Source organism: Pelodiscus sinensis, chromosome 9 (genome assembly GCF_049634645.1).
Source record: "Pelodiscus sinensis isolate JC-2024 chromosome 9, ASM4963464v1, whole genome shotgun sequence".
Classification (NCBI taxonomy): Eukaryota; Metazoa; Chordata; order Testudines; family Trionychidae; genus Pelodiscus; species Pelodiscus sinensis.
The window spans coordinates 50,214,943-50,229,394 of NC_134719.1; the positions used below are offsets into that span (position 1 = coordinate 50,214,943).

Here is a 14,452-nt window from a genome sequence, read left to right on the forward strand (position 1 = left end):
AAACATTCCCTACTCAGAAAATAATTTTGATTCCCATCCCTTTTAATAACCTTAACTTGACCACATTACACCCAGGGAGTATTTTGAATTACTAGTTTTTTCCATATGTGATTAAAATTATGCAGAGAGAAGTCGTTTGCTCCAAGTAATGCAGAACCCATATTTCTTGACTCCCTTTCCTAACCACTGAATCAAAATCTTTATTTTTCTTTATACTTGTAAGTTTAGTGTTGTTACAGTGATAAAAGCCACTAGTGTAATTTCCTTAACAGTTTTTATACAATGTGACAAATAATTTCTACCTGGCATTTGTGAACATGTTTCATGTTGGAATACTGTTAATAATGATTCTGCTCTGATCATTTTAGAATCAAGCTTTGAAAGTCCTGTCCAATGAGTAGATTATTGTGTCTGTAAAATGCCAACCTTGTATGCACAAAGAGGTGTATTGGTACACACGTTGGTTAATGTCTCATGAGGGTGGGAAGCTCTGCAGGTCTTTCCCCAATATACATATGTGTGCATTTCTGTGTGTCGATGTAGATGGCTGTATATATAATCTTTGCTCACCTCTTGTACAGGCCAACAAAAGCTTTACTCCAAGGGCAGAAGGTTTTCTTACATTCCATTCATGGTAAATTTCTCTATTCACTTATGTTCTAGAGTGGATTAATTTCTCCAATTACAGGACGCACTGGGTGCCATTCTATTGTCTATATCAGTATTTCATAACATTTTCTGGTTAGTGTCTCATCTGAAATTAAAAAAATATCGTAAATCCCACACACTTTTATTGTTATACCATATGTAAAAAAAGTCTCAAAGATAAATCTATGTCATTTACTTGTCTGTGTTCCAAGATGTTGACAAAGAATACTAGAGTGAACTCTGAAGGCTAAAGGTGTGAGTCACTATCCCATTTCCTGCACCAGTTGATCAATATTATGTGGGAAATCAGACTAAATTATAATATTGATTATTTCTGGCATGAATCTGTACATCCAGTGAGCTATAATTTAAAAGTAAAGGGTGAAGTTCACACCAATATATAGGACTAACCCACTTAACGCCCTTAATAGGAGGCTAAAATTATGCTGAGAACTTTGTATAGCCCTTTTTCAATTATACATAATTTATTCTAATTTATCTGATTTTTCCAGTTGTTATGGAAGAAGAACTAAAGTACTTTTTAAGAACTGTAGATAGATTATTTTGCCTTTGAGCGTGGGCTGGTACAGAATAGACACAGTTTCCATACTCTGGTTTGTAATACAGAGTTTTGGAAGCTTCTGCTAGATCTTAGTGTCACACTTCCCACAGTTGTGAAACCACTAGCAGTGCTTGTGTCATGTATGTAGGGGTTGGGTGGGCAGGAGGGTTAGTAACAAAAAATGGAATGGATTTGACTGAGTGCACATACAATAGAAAACAAACTGAGAACTTAAAAAAGCACTAATATTATTTCATTTAATCAATCAAGTGCTTAATCCTTTGAATTATTATATTTGCTTAAATTTTTGTAAATTTAGAGTAGTGGAGCTCCATACAGGCATATTCCAAAGAAAGAATTCATTGCAAAATGTAAGCATTATGGCCTGCATATTGGTAAATTATATATCTTTGTATGGAAAGAATTCAACATACTGTTAATAAATTGTTGATGTTCGGGTCATTCATCTACTGCTTAAAGCCATTTGATTAAACAAATTAGCATAGATTCAACTCTAAATCACATTAAAATATTTTCAGGCCCCTCAGACTATGTTTAAATAATAGCTTTGTATAGCTGTGCTATAGCAACAGAAATATAGTACAAAGGTTATAGCAGTATGACGGAGAGTACTCTACGTTTTTGCTATGCTGTTTATTCCTTACAGGAACATGGCAAGGTTGCTAAGGAAGCTGAAGTGGCCTGGAATATGTCTGGCATAAGTAGACTTTTAGGGATGAATCTGCAATTATTTTTGCTTTTTTACTGCATATGAAATAAAAGATTCAGTAATGTATGAAATGCAGTTTTGGTCAGCAAGAGCACAGATAAATATTTTACTTTGGTTCTGAGCATTTCTCTATTCATTGGGCTACGTCTAGACTGGCATGATTTTCTGCAAATTCTTTTAACGGAAAAGTTTTTCCATTAAAAGCATTTACGGAAAAGAGCATCTAGATTGGCACGGATGTTTTTCCGCAAAAGAACTTTTTGAGGAAAAGCGTCCATGCCAATCTAGACGTGGTTTTGCGCAAGAAAGCCCCGATCGCCATTTTCGCCATCGGGGCTTTTTTGCGCAAAAGTTTTTAGCTGTCTACACTGGCCCTCTTGCGCAAAAACATTTCCGGAAAAGGGCTTTTGCCCGAACGGGAACATCAAAGCATTTGTGCAAGAAGCACTGATTTCAGACAGTAGAACGTCAGTGCTTTTGTGCAAAATCAAGCGGCCAGTGTAGACAGCTGGCAAATTTTTGCACAAAAGCGGTCGCTTTTGCGGAAAAACTTGCCAGTCTAGATGCAGCCTGAGAGTCTGGAGTTTGCACAAAACCTAAATGTTAGTACAAAGTTCTTACATGGAAATTGATTTTCCCTTGGTTTTGTGGCAGAACCATCAAAATTGATGATTTGTATATACAATTTTGAGTGGGGCCATTCTGGCTTGAAGGTTCCTTCAAAAATGGACAGTTCTTGATAAAGATGATTTGAGGTTTAAGTCTGTAAGGAAACTCCAAACCAGCTGAGTGTCACATAGTTTTGGGCTATATTTATTTTGTGAAGTTCTACCTATGTTAGCAGTAGTATGGCCAGATTTCACTTATCAAATACATAAGGCATTTTAAAACTGTATTTTAAAGGCTTTATTACATTTTTTATTGTTTTTGGAAATTCTAACTATACTGGACTGGGCTGACAGGGAGACTTGACAGGGGCTTCTTGGAGACTGGTAGAGGCTTTGACTTCAGGCATGAAAACCACCTGGCAATGTTGCCACTCTCTCAGAATCTATTAAATCAATAGATAAGCAACAGGTGACTTGACCATACAGACAATTAATAGTTCTGTCTCCTTCAAACTAAGATCAGAATTATGTTAGCAACAGCCTACAACTGTATTTAAAATGCAGTTATGGTCACAAAAATAAACTTAAAATGCCTCTTTATTACGTTTAGTAACAAAAGTTAGTTTTTATTCCTGCTAGCTCTACAGAACTAATACACCTAAGAGAGACTGACATTGGGATTAGTTAATGTTGCAACATCAACAAGGTGATTACACTTGCAGGACCAAAGATTCCTTTAGTCATATAGGTGTGATAAGTATTTAATAAAAATAAATCCCCAGAGTGTTTGGTTGAGGTGCAGGGGCAGGTGGCCAGGACTGGTAGAGGCTGTGCTGATTCCAGTGGAGCTTGAGCTGTCCATTAATGCTGTGAGCCTCTATCAGAAGTTGTGATGCTTGGAAGGTTTACCTTTGGCTCCTCAGTAGAGTAAACCCTCACCATTCACAGTGAATGTGTTCCTGAAACCACAGCAAATGGCTAAATCTGCAAATACTGAGGGCAGTGACTCCCTGCTGCTGTCCTGAGCTCCCTGCAGCTTCTGAACACATCACGGCTTCTGGGAGCCTCAGAGAACTCACTGCAGGGGCTGTGAGCCTTTGGCTCACAGCTGCTATGATGAGTTCCTTGTAGCTCCTGGCAGACATGGTGAATTCTCCACAGCTCTCAACTGCCATGGTGAGTGCAGTGGATGGGCGGTCATGACCAATGCTGCCATCCAGCAACAGTCTTCCCCCAAGACTATGTCCCCTCCCTCCCCCAGACCCCGCCCCCAGCTGGGAAATGGGTTACAATGGGAGAATGGAGAGACCCACAAATACACCAAATTGCAAATAGTGAGTCCACAAATCATGAGGGTCTCCTGTGTTTTTTTATACTCTTTTTTACTTACAAGTTCTAAGCTCACACTTGAACCATGTATGCTTGCATTAAAACCTAACAAAGGCCTGATTTTACATTAAGTTACTGACAACTCAACTCAGAAATATTTTAAATGGGTTTATTATCCTTTTTCCTGCATCATGATCTATTTGAATGTTATCTTGTTACCTTTAAGAGGAAGTATATGGTTGTAAGGGGAAAAAAATAAACAAAGGCCTCTTAACGTCACCACACTTTCCAGATGCTAAAAGAGTGGAGTGTTCTTCTCATCCTCTCTTTTAGAATTCCATTAAACACTTGGAATAAGCTTGTGTTAAGCCAAAGCTAATACTAGGAAATGAAATGTAATATGCCAAAAAGTCTTAAAATATGTTTGAAATCCAAACAGCTGTTTCAGTTAAGAACTTAATATAAGTGAGACAGAAATGTATGTCCTTGCTGGAGTGTCATTCTGCTAAAATAACTGAGGTTTTACATAAAGAAGCTATAAAAGAAGTTTAGTTAGCAAAGTGAGACCATTAATCTATCTTGTAAGATAAACATATTATGCATTTTGGGAAAAGATTCTTATTTCTGATCAAACTAAACATTGTGGCTACGTCTAGACGGGCATGATTTTGTGCAAAAGTTGCCGCTTTTGCGCAAAATCTTGCTGCCTGTCTACACTGGTCACGAGTATTTGTGTAAGAACTCTGACTTTGTAATGTACAAAATCAGTGGTTCTTGTGCAAATACTCCAGCGCGCCTGCTCAGGAATAAGCCCTCTTGTGCAAGTATTCTTGCACCATGTTAATTTCTTGCGCAAGAAAGCCCGATGGCTAAAATGGCCATCAAAGCTTTTTTGCACAAGAGAGTGTCTACACTGGCACAGATGCTTTTGCGCAAAAGCAAATCTTTTGCACAAAGGCACATACCAGTATAGATGCTCTCTTGCGCAAATACTTTTAATGGAAAAACTTTTCCGTTAAAAGTATTTGCACAAAATCATGCCAGTCTAGATGCAGCCTGTGGCTCCATCACCACCGTTAATGTACTTCTTAGTAATGTACAAATGAACAAATGAAATAAACAATCTTATAACTGTATTTAATTCATACAACAAAGAAAAGTAAACAACCACCATTTTAAACATCTATGGAGCAATAAAACTCAAGATATTCAAACAAAGGTTGTGTGGGGAAGGTAGAACTGAAGTTGGAGTTTTAGGTAAAAAATCATAGGGGATGTTCATATATTAGTAAATCTAGAAATGTTGTTGTGATATACCGGACCGGGTCTGGGCTCTGCAGGTGGCATCTGCTCAAGGTGAATTGCTCAAACTCAGGGCTCCTTACAGCCCCTGACTGGAGGTCTTCCCCAAATAGGCCACAAACCAGTCTCACCGAGTGCTTCAGCTGCCAATCTGACCAGCAGGAAACTTCATGAGCAAAACCCCTCAGACACCACAGCTCTCCCTGTGCCGCAATCAGCCCCAGGCCTTCCACACAGGTAAGGGATTATAGAACCCAACCTCACCTACCCTGAATGGATCTTTCCTGTCCCAAAGAACCAGCCACAGTTCCCAGTCAATTAACACTTTGGATCTTACCCACAAGATCACACTGGGCCAATCCTTTAGAATCTAAAAAATAAAGGTTTATTAATGAAATAAAGAAAAGCATGAGAGTAAGGTTGTTAAGGAGAATATATTACATGCATCGAATCACCAATTTCTCAATGCAGGCTCTTGGCAGAGATGTTAAAAACTGCTATCTTAAAAGTCTCTGGTGTACATCCTATGTCAGGATGGGCCAACGATTCTTCCCGACTCGCTGTTCCTTGCAAGGCTGGAATCAGTAGCAGAATTGAAGGCGGATGGAGTCCGCCTCATGGCATTTTATATCCATCCCTGGTATCTTCCAAGCTGAGGCAGGTCCAGTGACCTATACCTGTGTCCCATGTCAACAGTCATGATATTGGCTGGTTTGCAGGTCCCAGACACATTCCTCAGGTATGTATTGGCTTCTCTGAGAGCCTTGTCCCTGGAGCCCAGCTAGTTAGTCACTGACTGAACATTCCTGGCCCATTGATCTGTCTCACACACAGTACATATTTATAACTCCACATACAGATATCACACAAGTACATAAATAACATACATAAAATCAGTAGAACATAAGCTTTCATTTGACATCTCACATGGCCCCCTTTGTACATACCTTGGGGCAATCCCCACCCCCTTTGGGTATAGCAGTGACCTGTCTGATATCCTTAAAATCCAGTAATGTGACAGTTGTATAAAGATTAAGTATAGGAAGTATGAAGTTATATTAGAAACTTTATTATAAAAAAAATAATGGTCTTGTGTTGTGACTGATTTGTATGAAGGACAATGCTTAAAATAAGCTAAATACTCTATTTGTGATTAATTTATTGATTTTATAATTAATTTGGAATTTGGTGAATTCCAAAAAAAATCAAATCGGTGAAAATTCTTCCTACATGTAAGAAAAAGATGAGATAAACTTTCCTCAACTTCAAATATAGAGTAAGAAGAAACTAACCAAATTACAACAAAGTGATAGAGCATTTATCCTGTTAAATTGCTGGAGAAGTTAGCAAAAGAAATTGAACCAGAAGACATTAAAAAAGTTCTGTTTGTTTTACATTTTAATTAACAATGCTAAAGAAGAAATTAAGTAATTCCAAGGAGAGGCTGGGAACTCTTGGAAACGTGGACTCTTCTGAAGCTAGTAGATGGGTAGGAAATGTGCAGTGACTTTAACCTGTCCAGTTGGTAGATTTGCAACCTGCAACAAAGAATCTGTACACAGCCCAAAATATTGGACTGTTCAATATAAAAATAATTTAATCACTAAACAGATCCTTTTTTGGAAATGTGCTGTCACCTTAATATATCTGAATGAGGAGATAATTGTGCGTGTTTTTTTTAAATCTTATTTTTTTTATCTCTTTCCAGTAACGTTATGGCTACACTACAAGGTTATTTCAAAATAAGATATTTTGAAATAATAACTGCCAAATTAACTACAGGTAGTCCCCGGGTTACGTACAAGATAGGGACTGTAGGTTTGTTCTTAAATTGAATTTGTATGTAAGTCAGAACTGGTACATATTGACTCTCTTACTATTGTCCTGGGAGACTGGTGAAGCACTGGAATTGTGTTCCCTAGTGAGGGGGATGGACGGTCTCAGGGATGGGGTTGGGACTGGTGCTTGACTCGGAAGATACCTCAGCAGAAATGCCGACTTCTGTGGCTGAAGGGCTGCCAGCCTGGTCCAGAAGGAGCATACCGGCACCCAGGACCAGATGTGGATGAAGATAAAGGAGCTGAGGCAGACCTACATCAAGGCCAGAGAACAAAGGGAACACTCATCCTATTTGAAATGTGGCAGACCACAGCCTGTGAACTGCAAAAATCTTATAGAAGGCAGCTATCTTGGAGAGAGGGTTAATGCCTTCTTGTTTCCCAATTAGTCTCACCTGAGCACAATGGACTCGTCGGACATGGGGTTAGGGACAGTCCTATCACAAACAATTGGGAAAGAAGAACACCCAGTATTGTATCTTAGCAGGGAACTGCTCCCAAGGGAGTGCAAGTATGCTGTAGTTGAGAGGGAGTGCCTTGCCATAAAATGGGCCATGGAGGCCCTATGATATTACCTCCTTGAGCGATGTTTTGTCTTGGTGACATACCATGCCCCACTGCAATAGATGCAGCGAAATAAGGAAAATAAGGGTCACCCAGTGGTTTGTTTCCCTACAACCTTTTCAATTCAGGGTGCACCACAGGGCTGGAACCCAACATGGGAATGAGGATGGGCTTTCCCGCATGCACTGTTTGGCGTCCCAAGTTGCCCAACCACCTGGTTCAAGCATTTGAATTTCAGAATGCAGGGAAATGAAAGATGAAATTAGAGTGAAGATAAGAAATGTCTGGTTCAGATGGAGAGAGAGAGAGAGAGAGAGAGAGAGAGAGGATGATATCAGTGATATAAAAGGGAAAGTTAATCCACTTTTAATGGATGATGCTGTGTGAAGAACAATGAAGAAACATGAGCAAATGATCTGTTCCACAGAAATGCAATTGTTGAGATGAATGACAGGCTGGAAGCAAGACAAGCCAGGTGAGGAATGTGTGTGCTAGAGACAAGCTCAGGTCATTTGGTCATGTAAAGAGCAGTCTTGACAACTAAGTGTGTAAGAATCCAAAAGTTCAGGACTGAAGGAAAAAGAGGCCGCTCTAAAAAGTAGTTAAAACATGCCACATAGGAAAACCTATTGATATGTGGTGTGATATATGTTCTGGCATTGAACTGAGTGCTTTGGATGAAGAAGATTTATAGAATGGACCCCATTTGATGGGCTTAGGTCAAGGAAGAAGGAAAGTTGTCACAGTAACATGCTTGAACTAGGTGTGTGTCTAAACACTGCTTAATTTCAAACTATAGAATCATGCTTACCCCTCAGAATACTATTTCCTTAAAACAAACATAAAAGTAGTAAGAATGGTTTGCTAGCTTTTGTTTGACTTGACTTACTGTTTCCAATTATATTGTCATAACCAACCCATGTAGCTCCTTGATACATTTCTCTAAGTTTAGCTGTTGATGTATGCTAATAATGCTTAGCTAATAGGGAATCTTAATTTGGACAAAAAAACTTGTTAATGTTATTAGCATTCTTAGTAACTAAATGAACACCATTGTTATTGATGCTCATATCTTTTTAAATGTTATGCTCATTTATTATTCTTAATAATAATAATAATAGTCTATTCAGCAAAAGTTTAATTTACTTTATAGATTAAGAATTTTTTATTTAGTTAAGAGGTTGTTTTAAGTATTGCTACATTGCTAGCATTCATTTTATGTACCTTTCTTTCCTTGTAGCAATCTCACATGTATACTTTTTGTTGAGTTAATTGTTTTGTTTTTAATTACTTAAATAAACATTTTCTGTTTCAAGTTTATTTTGGGGGCATCTCTTAGTGTACGAGAAGAAAAAATTGTGATTTACCCTTTAAGTTCAGTCTCAGTAATAAATATAATGCCATCTTTTGATTTGCTTTTCCTGAACTAGTCACGTTAGAAGCATGTAATTAATAATTCTACCTAATTGTTTCTCCCAGTTGTCAATGTTGATAATTGTTTGTTTCTCTTTTGGTTATTTTACTTTGAAAATTACCTGTTATCCACCATGTTTGCTCATCCCCCTTCTCTAACACTCTTTCACAGCGGTGAAATCGCAAACATAGCATGTTCTCCCCAAGAGAGTGACAAAGGCCAAGTCAGTGCTGCTCGTTTTGTCATGGGCAATGGGTTTTCACTTCCTGGTCTTAGCTGAGTGAGTCAAACCCAGAGTCTAAGATTGTATCTTTGGGAGAATGGAAAAACTGAAACAGTGAGATAAAAAAAGTTCTGCATGTGAGGGAAGTACAAGATTTTATCCTGAACACAAAGTGAACTCACTGACAACAGTGTTCATGGTTACTTACTTTCATTATAAACTCTACTTTTATGAGCTCTCTGAACTCTGGATTTGATAGTAATTGTGTTTTGGAATTAGTTAGTAACTTCAAGTACACAACTTTGATCTCCTGCTTTGGCCGTCTCCCCGGTAATTATTGCCCACTTTGGTGCTCGCCTGTCCATGACACGGCACAGTTTACAGAGCAAATTTAACACAAGAATCAGAATGAAATGTAAATGATCTTTGTTCTTAATACTTGTAACGTAAATTAGATTCTGTCATATCATCTACCAAGGCTCTGTAGTACTTACACTGCAGGGAGTTTACTGATCAGCCTCAGCCGTTACTGTTACTCTTGATAAATAAGCATGAGTGGTCCGGATGTTTAACAGTTCAACAATGTGAAAAGTGGAGTGAGCTCTGGAGTTGCTCTGCTGAGATTACTTTTCACCTCTCTGCTTCAGTACTTGTTGAAAGACTTAACAGCTAAGGTTGGGGATGTGCAAAAAATGAGAAGAAACTTTAGACCTGATTCTGATCTTATTTTGAGTACATCTCATTGAAATGGAGGTATGTCGCTGTAAATAGGGTGCAAGAGAAAAGGGCAAGAGAGGAGAATTAGAATGTGAGAATGAAAAGATTTCAGAGGATAACAGAGAGGGCACTGGGGTATGGCAGAAGAGAATCCTGTGCATCAGTATTTAAATCCTTAATTCAGGTGTCAAAACCACCTTATGGTAGAGGAAAAATGACCATAGAACTGTTATGTTTTTGTCACAAAACTTTAATTTAGGAATTGCTTGTCATTTCACACTTTGCAATAAATTAAACAGTGAAAATGTGCTACGTACCTAGTGCTGAATATATAAATAGTAATAACTAGCTTATACAACTTAAAATAGAAACTTATTCTCAATTGTCACATTTATAATACATTTCATTCAATACAATAGAACTGCTGCACATGTATTAACATTTCATATCCTGGGCAAGATCTCATTTAACATATTGGTCTGCTTTATGCATTTCTGTGGTTATTTCAGAAATTGACAACTTAAAAGTATTTTTTTCCTCCCAGTATTAATTATTTTACCCATTATTCTCAGAAACAAGGGCATTACCCTAACTCTTCCAAACTATTATCCAACTTGTGGGATTTAGTAATACGTCAGAACAGTGCAATACAAATAATAACTAACTATGTATCCATTTTCAGTTTAGTGGCAAAGGATAGAGGGCCTTTCCACTCTTTCAGCCCCCTTCCCGCTCTCTCAGATTGGAAATCTAGCATGAGTGCCTTCATCATGTTGGGTTTTATGAGCTCTTGTGTAGGATCATTTATCTGCACTTCCCCCAGCACTTCAAAGACAAATGTTTCCATTCTGTGCACTGAATTCAAGCTGCACAGGGGGATCTCCTCACTGTAGGTTAGTTGACACACAAAGTCTACCATCAGTTTTCCATGGCATCAAACTCTTCACTTAATACTGTTGACCTGAAGCTTGTTTAAAAGATTAAGATAGGCTTTTGATTTCAAGAATCTAGGATATGAATCCCGCTCCATTAACACATATACAGTTTTTTGGGCTTCATCAAAACTTGTGAAAGTTGGGTCTTGAGCCTTTTTAGCTGTAGTTTCCCTTGTATGATGGTCAATATTGATCTAGGAAGAGAAAATCAAACTTTGTTAATATTTTAAAAATAATTTTTCCTCTCACTTCATTTTTCTGTCACTTTTTCGGAAACACAGACTTAAAACTGTCCAAGATTTCTTTAAGCTACAATAATTAACATATCCTTAAATAATACCTGTCATTTAAAATTGGTTGAACTTAAAATGGTATACAAACTATACACAGGAATTATCATTCACTACTGAAGTATACCCACTTTTGGGATCAGAAGGAGAAATCATGACAGGAAATGATGAATGAAATATCCAATTCAATTTCAGGGGGAATTTTTGGCAGAAGGTAGGCATCTGGTGTAGAATGTGGCCTGTGCTACCACCTCTATGTTATTCAGAGTGTCTTTGGATCGTTAAGAGACTCAAGTGATCCAGAGTGGTTTCATGTCTCATTCAGGTGACAGCGCCACCATCAGCAGAACTAGCCCTTAACATCTTGCTGAAATCCATACTGACTTAGAGGGAAGAATACCACCTGCTGAATCAACAACAGTCACTTCACCTTCCTGTTAGATTTTTACCAACATTTTCTTTCTCTTCTTTTTTTGGAGGAGAGATTTTTGTTTATTTGTTTTTGTTTTAACCCAGTTTTTCAGTTCCCATAATCTTTCATGTATAACACAATACAGATTAACTTTGTACTTACTTGTTTAGCTGCATCTATCTGAACAAATTCTTCATAAATTTTCTCTGCCTTGTCTTGCAAGTGATCAGACTGGGTTTTTTTGTAGTCCTCACAAGCCAGCCAGAACTCAATGTTCTCCTCACTGAATTCTGACTTCAGAAAGTCCCTGAAGGCACCTTGACCACCTACAACAAACAAGGAAAACTTAATCAGTTATAATATTATATTTATAACTTAAGTTTGGGAGTATAAAATAAATACAGTTACAGTAAATTGCACATAGATGTCTTCTATTATAGTAGTAAGATTTTGTTGATATTTATTTATTTATTTATTTATTTATTTATTTATTTATTTATTTTTTGCAGGGCACTTCAATGGAAAGGCTAGTGAAGTCAGTGAGAGTCTGTTCAACTCTGCATGGGCTTTCTTCAGCTCCAAATGCAAACACAACTCTTAACTGCATTCTTTAGAAGAACTTGGGCATTTGGGATCTAATCCAATCCCACTGAATTTAATGAGATTATTTCCATTTACATCAATAGGAGAAGCACTGGGCCTATGTAAAGACAGGCTGCAAAATTAAGGAACTATATTATAATAGATAGTCTTGTGACAGTGAAGATGTGAATTACTGAAAGGAAACTGGACATTATTTTTAACATTATTCACGGAATGCTACTGGCTTAGTCTGCATGAAAGCTCACTAGATTAATACAAGAAAGTTGCACCGATAAAATAATACTTACTTTGGCTGGCAAGTAGCTTTTCCAAAGACTGGGACCATTGCATCACGTCCTCTGCAGAAAGCCTGTGAAGTTCAAAAGAAAAAAAATGTAACAGAAGAAACAAAGTATTGACTATTTAATTATGTTATTTAACATCTTCTGTGGAATACTTAAAGGTTATAGCTGATTATTTAATGTTAGGAAAATGCATTGATTGCTGAAAAAGTCTTTAGTGAGCTGTTCATGAAATTAGTGGCATGCTGTTGCCCTATAAATGGGACAAGTCAAAAACAATGGAATTCTTGAAGTAAATGATAGGAGAATGGAGGGTCTGTTAATAAAGTCCTGGGTAGATCTGGTTTTCATTCCATGACTCATTAGCTTCTTCTGTGGCTTTGGGCAAAACATTTCATCTGTGCATATCGCTGTTATCCCTATCTTTAAAATGGGAATGGGAATAGTTCTCTATTTCACAAGAGTTTTGTCAAGCTGTAATTTATTAATAATGTAAGTGGGATATTAATCGATAGGTATGGTGATTAGCACCTCATAATGTCCCATAAATAAAAAAGAGTGAAAAAAGGAAAACATTTATACCATTTATACCCTCTAGTATGTTGTTACTCAATTTATAAAACCCCATTTTGTAACTAGGAAAATGAAATTAGGTTGATCTTAAAAATAATGTATGGCTCATCATGTACTTTGTACATGACTGCAAATTCAAAGACTTGTTTGTGAGGACAAAATATGGTAATCTAGTCTTAATTCATAATTACTGTGTATTTCTAAAGTCTAGTACTTACATCATATTTCTGGAGTTAGACTTGATGCTAGATTCAATATGTGGTACCATGGACTTCAAATAGCTTTTCAGATTTGCACCACTGAAATGAATGATCAGAAATGGATGGTTATGGTTAAACACATTTACATTTAGGTAGTATTCTGCATGAAGGTCTTAGGACTTCTAAATCTTTAAGGCCAGATCATTCTGTTCCATTGTTGATACCAATGGGATACTTATGCAAGTAATTACGATCAATTGCTCCTTTTTTCCTACTCACTACTTTTTTATATTAGGACCTAGTCATCCAGTTCCCTTTCAGTTCAATCTCTGTTATAATAATGGTATCATTTTACAGTTCTGAACGCAGCTTTGCTTTGGGCAAACTCTGTAAAAGAACACTAATTCTGAATTTTCTAATGTTTTTTTTCAATTCAAGTTCATTTTCATTTGACAGTAAGTCACATATACTTACAAAGCATTTTGCTTCTTTTTACGACCCTTGCCTTCTGCAAGTTTGCAATCAGCTTCTTTCAATTCGGATAGGTGATTGTGAGGAAAAAACAATCCGGGCATATTGCTTAGTCTCAGTATGGGATTGACTTCTGAAGTAATAGTCCCGAGAGCCACAAACATCTCCTTTCTGCCTCTGGTGCCCGTTGCTTTTTATTAGTCCAAGCAACCTCTCGAGTTGGTGTGAACAGAGCTGTTTATCATGCAATGTAACCACAAGAGGTGGAAGTTCCCCTTTTTCAGAGTACAGTGACGTGTGTCTTTCAAAAAGAAAACAGCATTGGTCTTGTGGTGAAGTCTGAACCGGATGAAACTGGGTCTGTTATGCGAGGCAAAAAAAAAAAAAAGTCTAAGTAAAATTTAAAAATGCACAAAAATCTTGTGTAGCTCTGATTGGTGTTTTGAAAAAGTCTATTATGAGTATGTTTCAGGACTTCTGTTAGATGTGCTTCCATATGTTCCAGATTAATTTAATCTAGTTAGAGTGCATCTGCTGTATTCTGTAATGGATCAGTTATGGGTGAGGGAATATCAAATTGGACCAAATTCTGTCAGTGAAAAAGGCAAACCTCTTGAGATTGGAATGTCTCACCTAAAGAAGAACTCTGTTAAATTCCAACGTTTCTCCCTCACACTGACAGACTTTGGTCCAATAAAAGATATGACCACACTTCCCTTGTCTCTCTAATATCCCAGTGCTAACACTGCATA

General features: G+C 37.4%; 1 protein-coding gene across 1 annotated transcript; it reads right to left on the minus strand.

Moving 5' to 3' along the window:
- Nucleotides 1-10,164: 10,164 nt before the first annotated feature.
- RGS1 (regulator of G protein signaling 1) lies at nucleotides 10,165-13,937 on the minus strand. The gene is made up of 5 exons (XM_006129137.4): nucleotides 13,704-13,937; nucleotides 13,248-13,328; nucleotides 12,463-12,524; nucleotides 11,735-11,898; nucleotides 10,165-11,064 (listed from the first exon to the last, which is right to left on the minus strand). Exons 1-5 carry the CDS (start codon nucleotides 13,862-13,864, stop codon nucleotides 10,879-10,881), a joined length of 654 nt encoding a protein of 217 aa, XP_006129199.2. The 5' UTR covers nucleotides 13,865-13,937; the 3' UTR covers nucleotides 10,165-10,878.
- Between the last annotated feature and the right edge of the window lie 515 nt (nucleotides 13,938-14,452).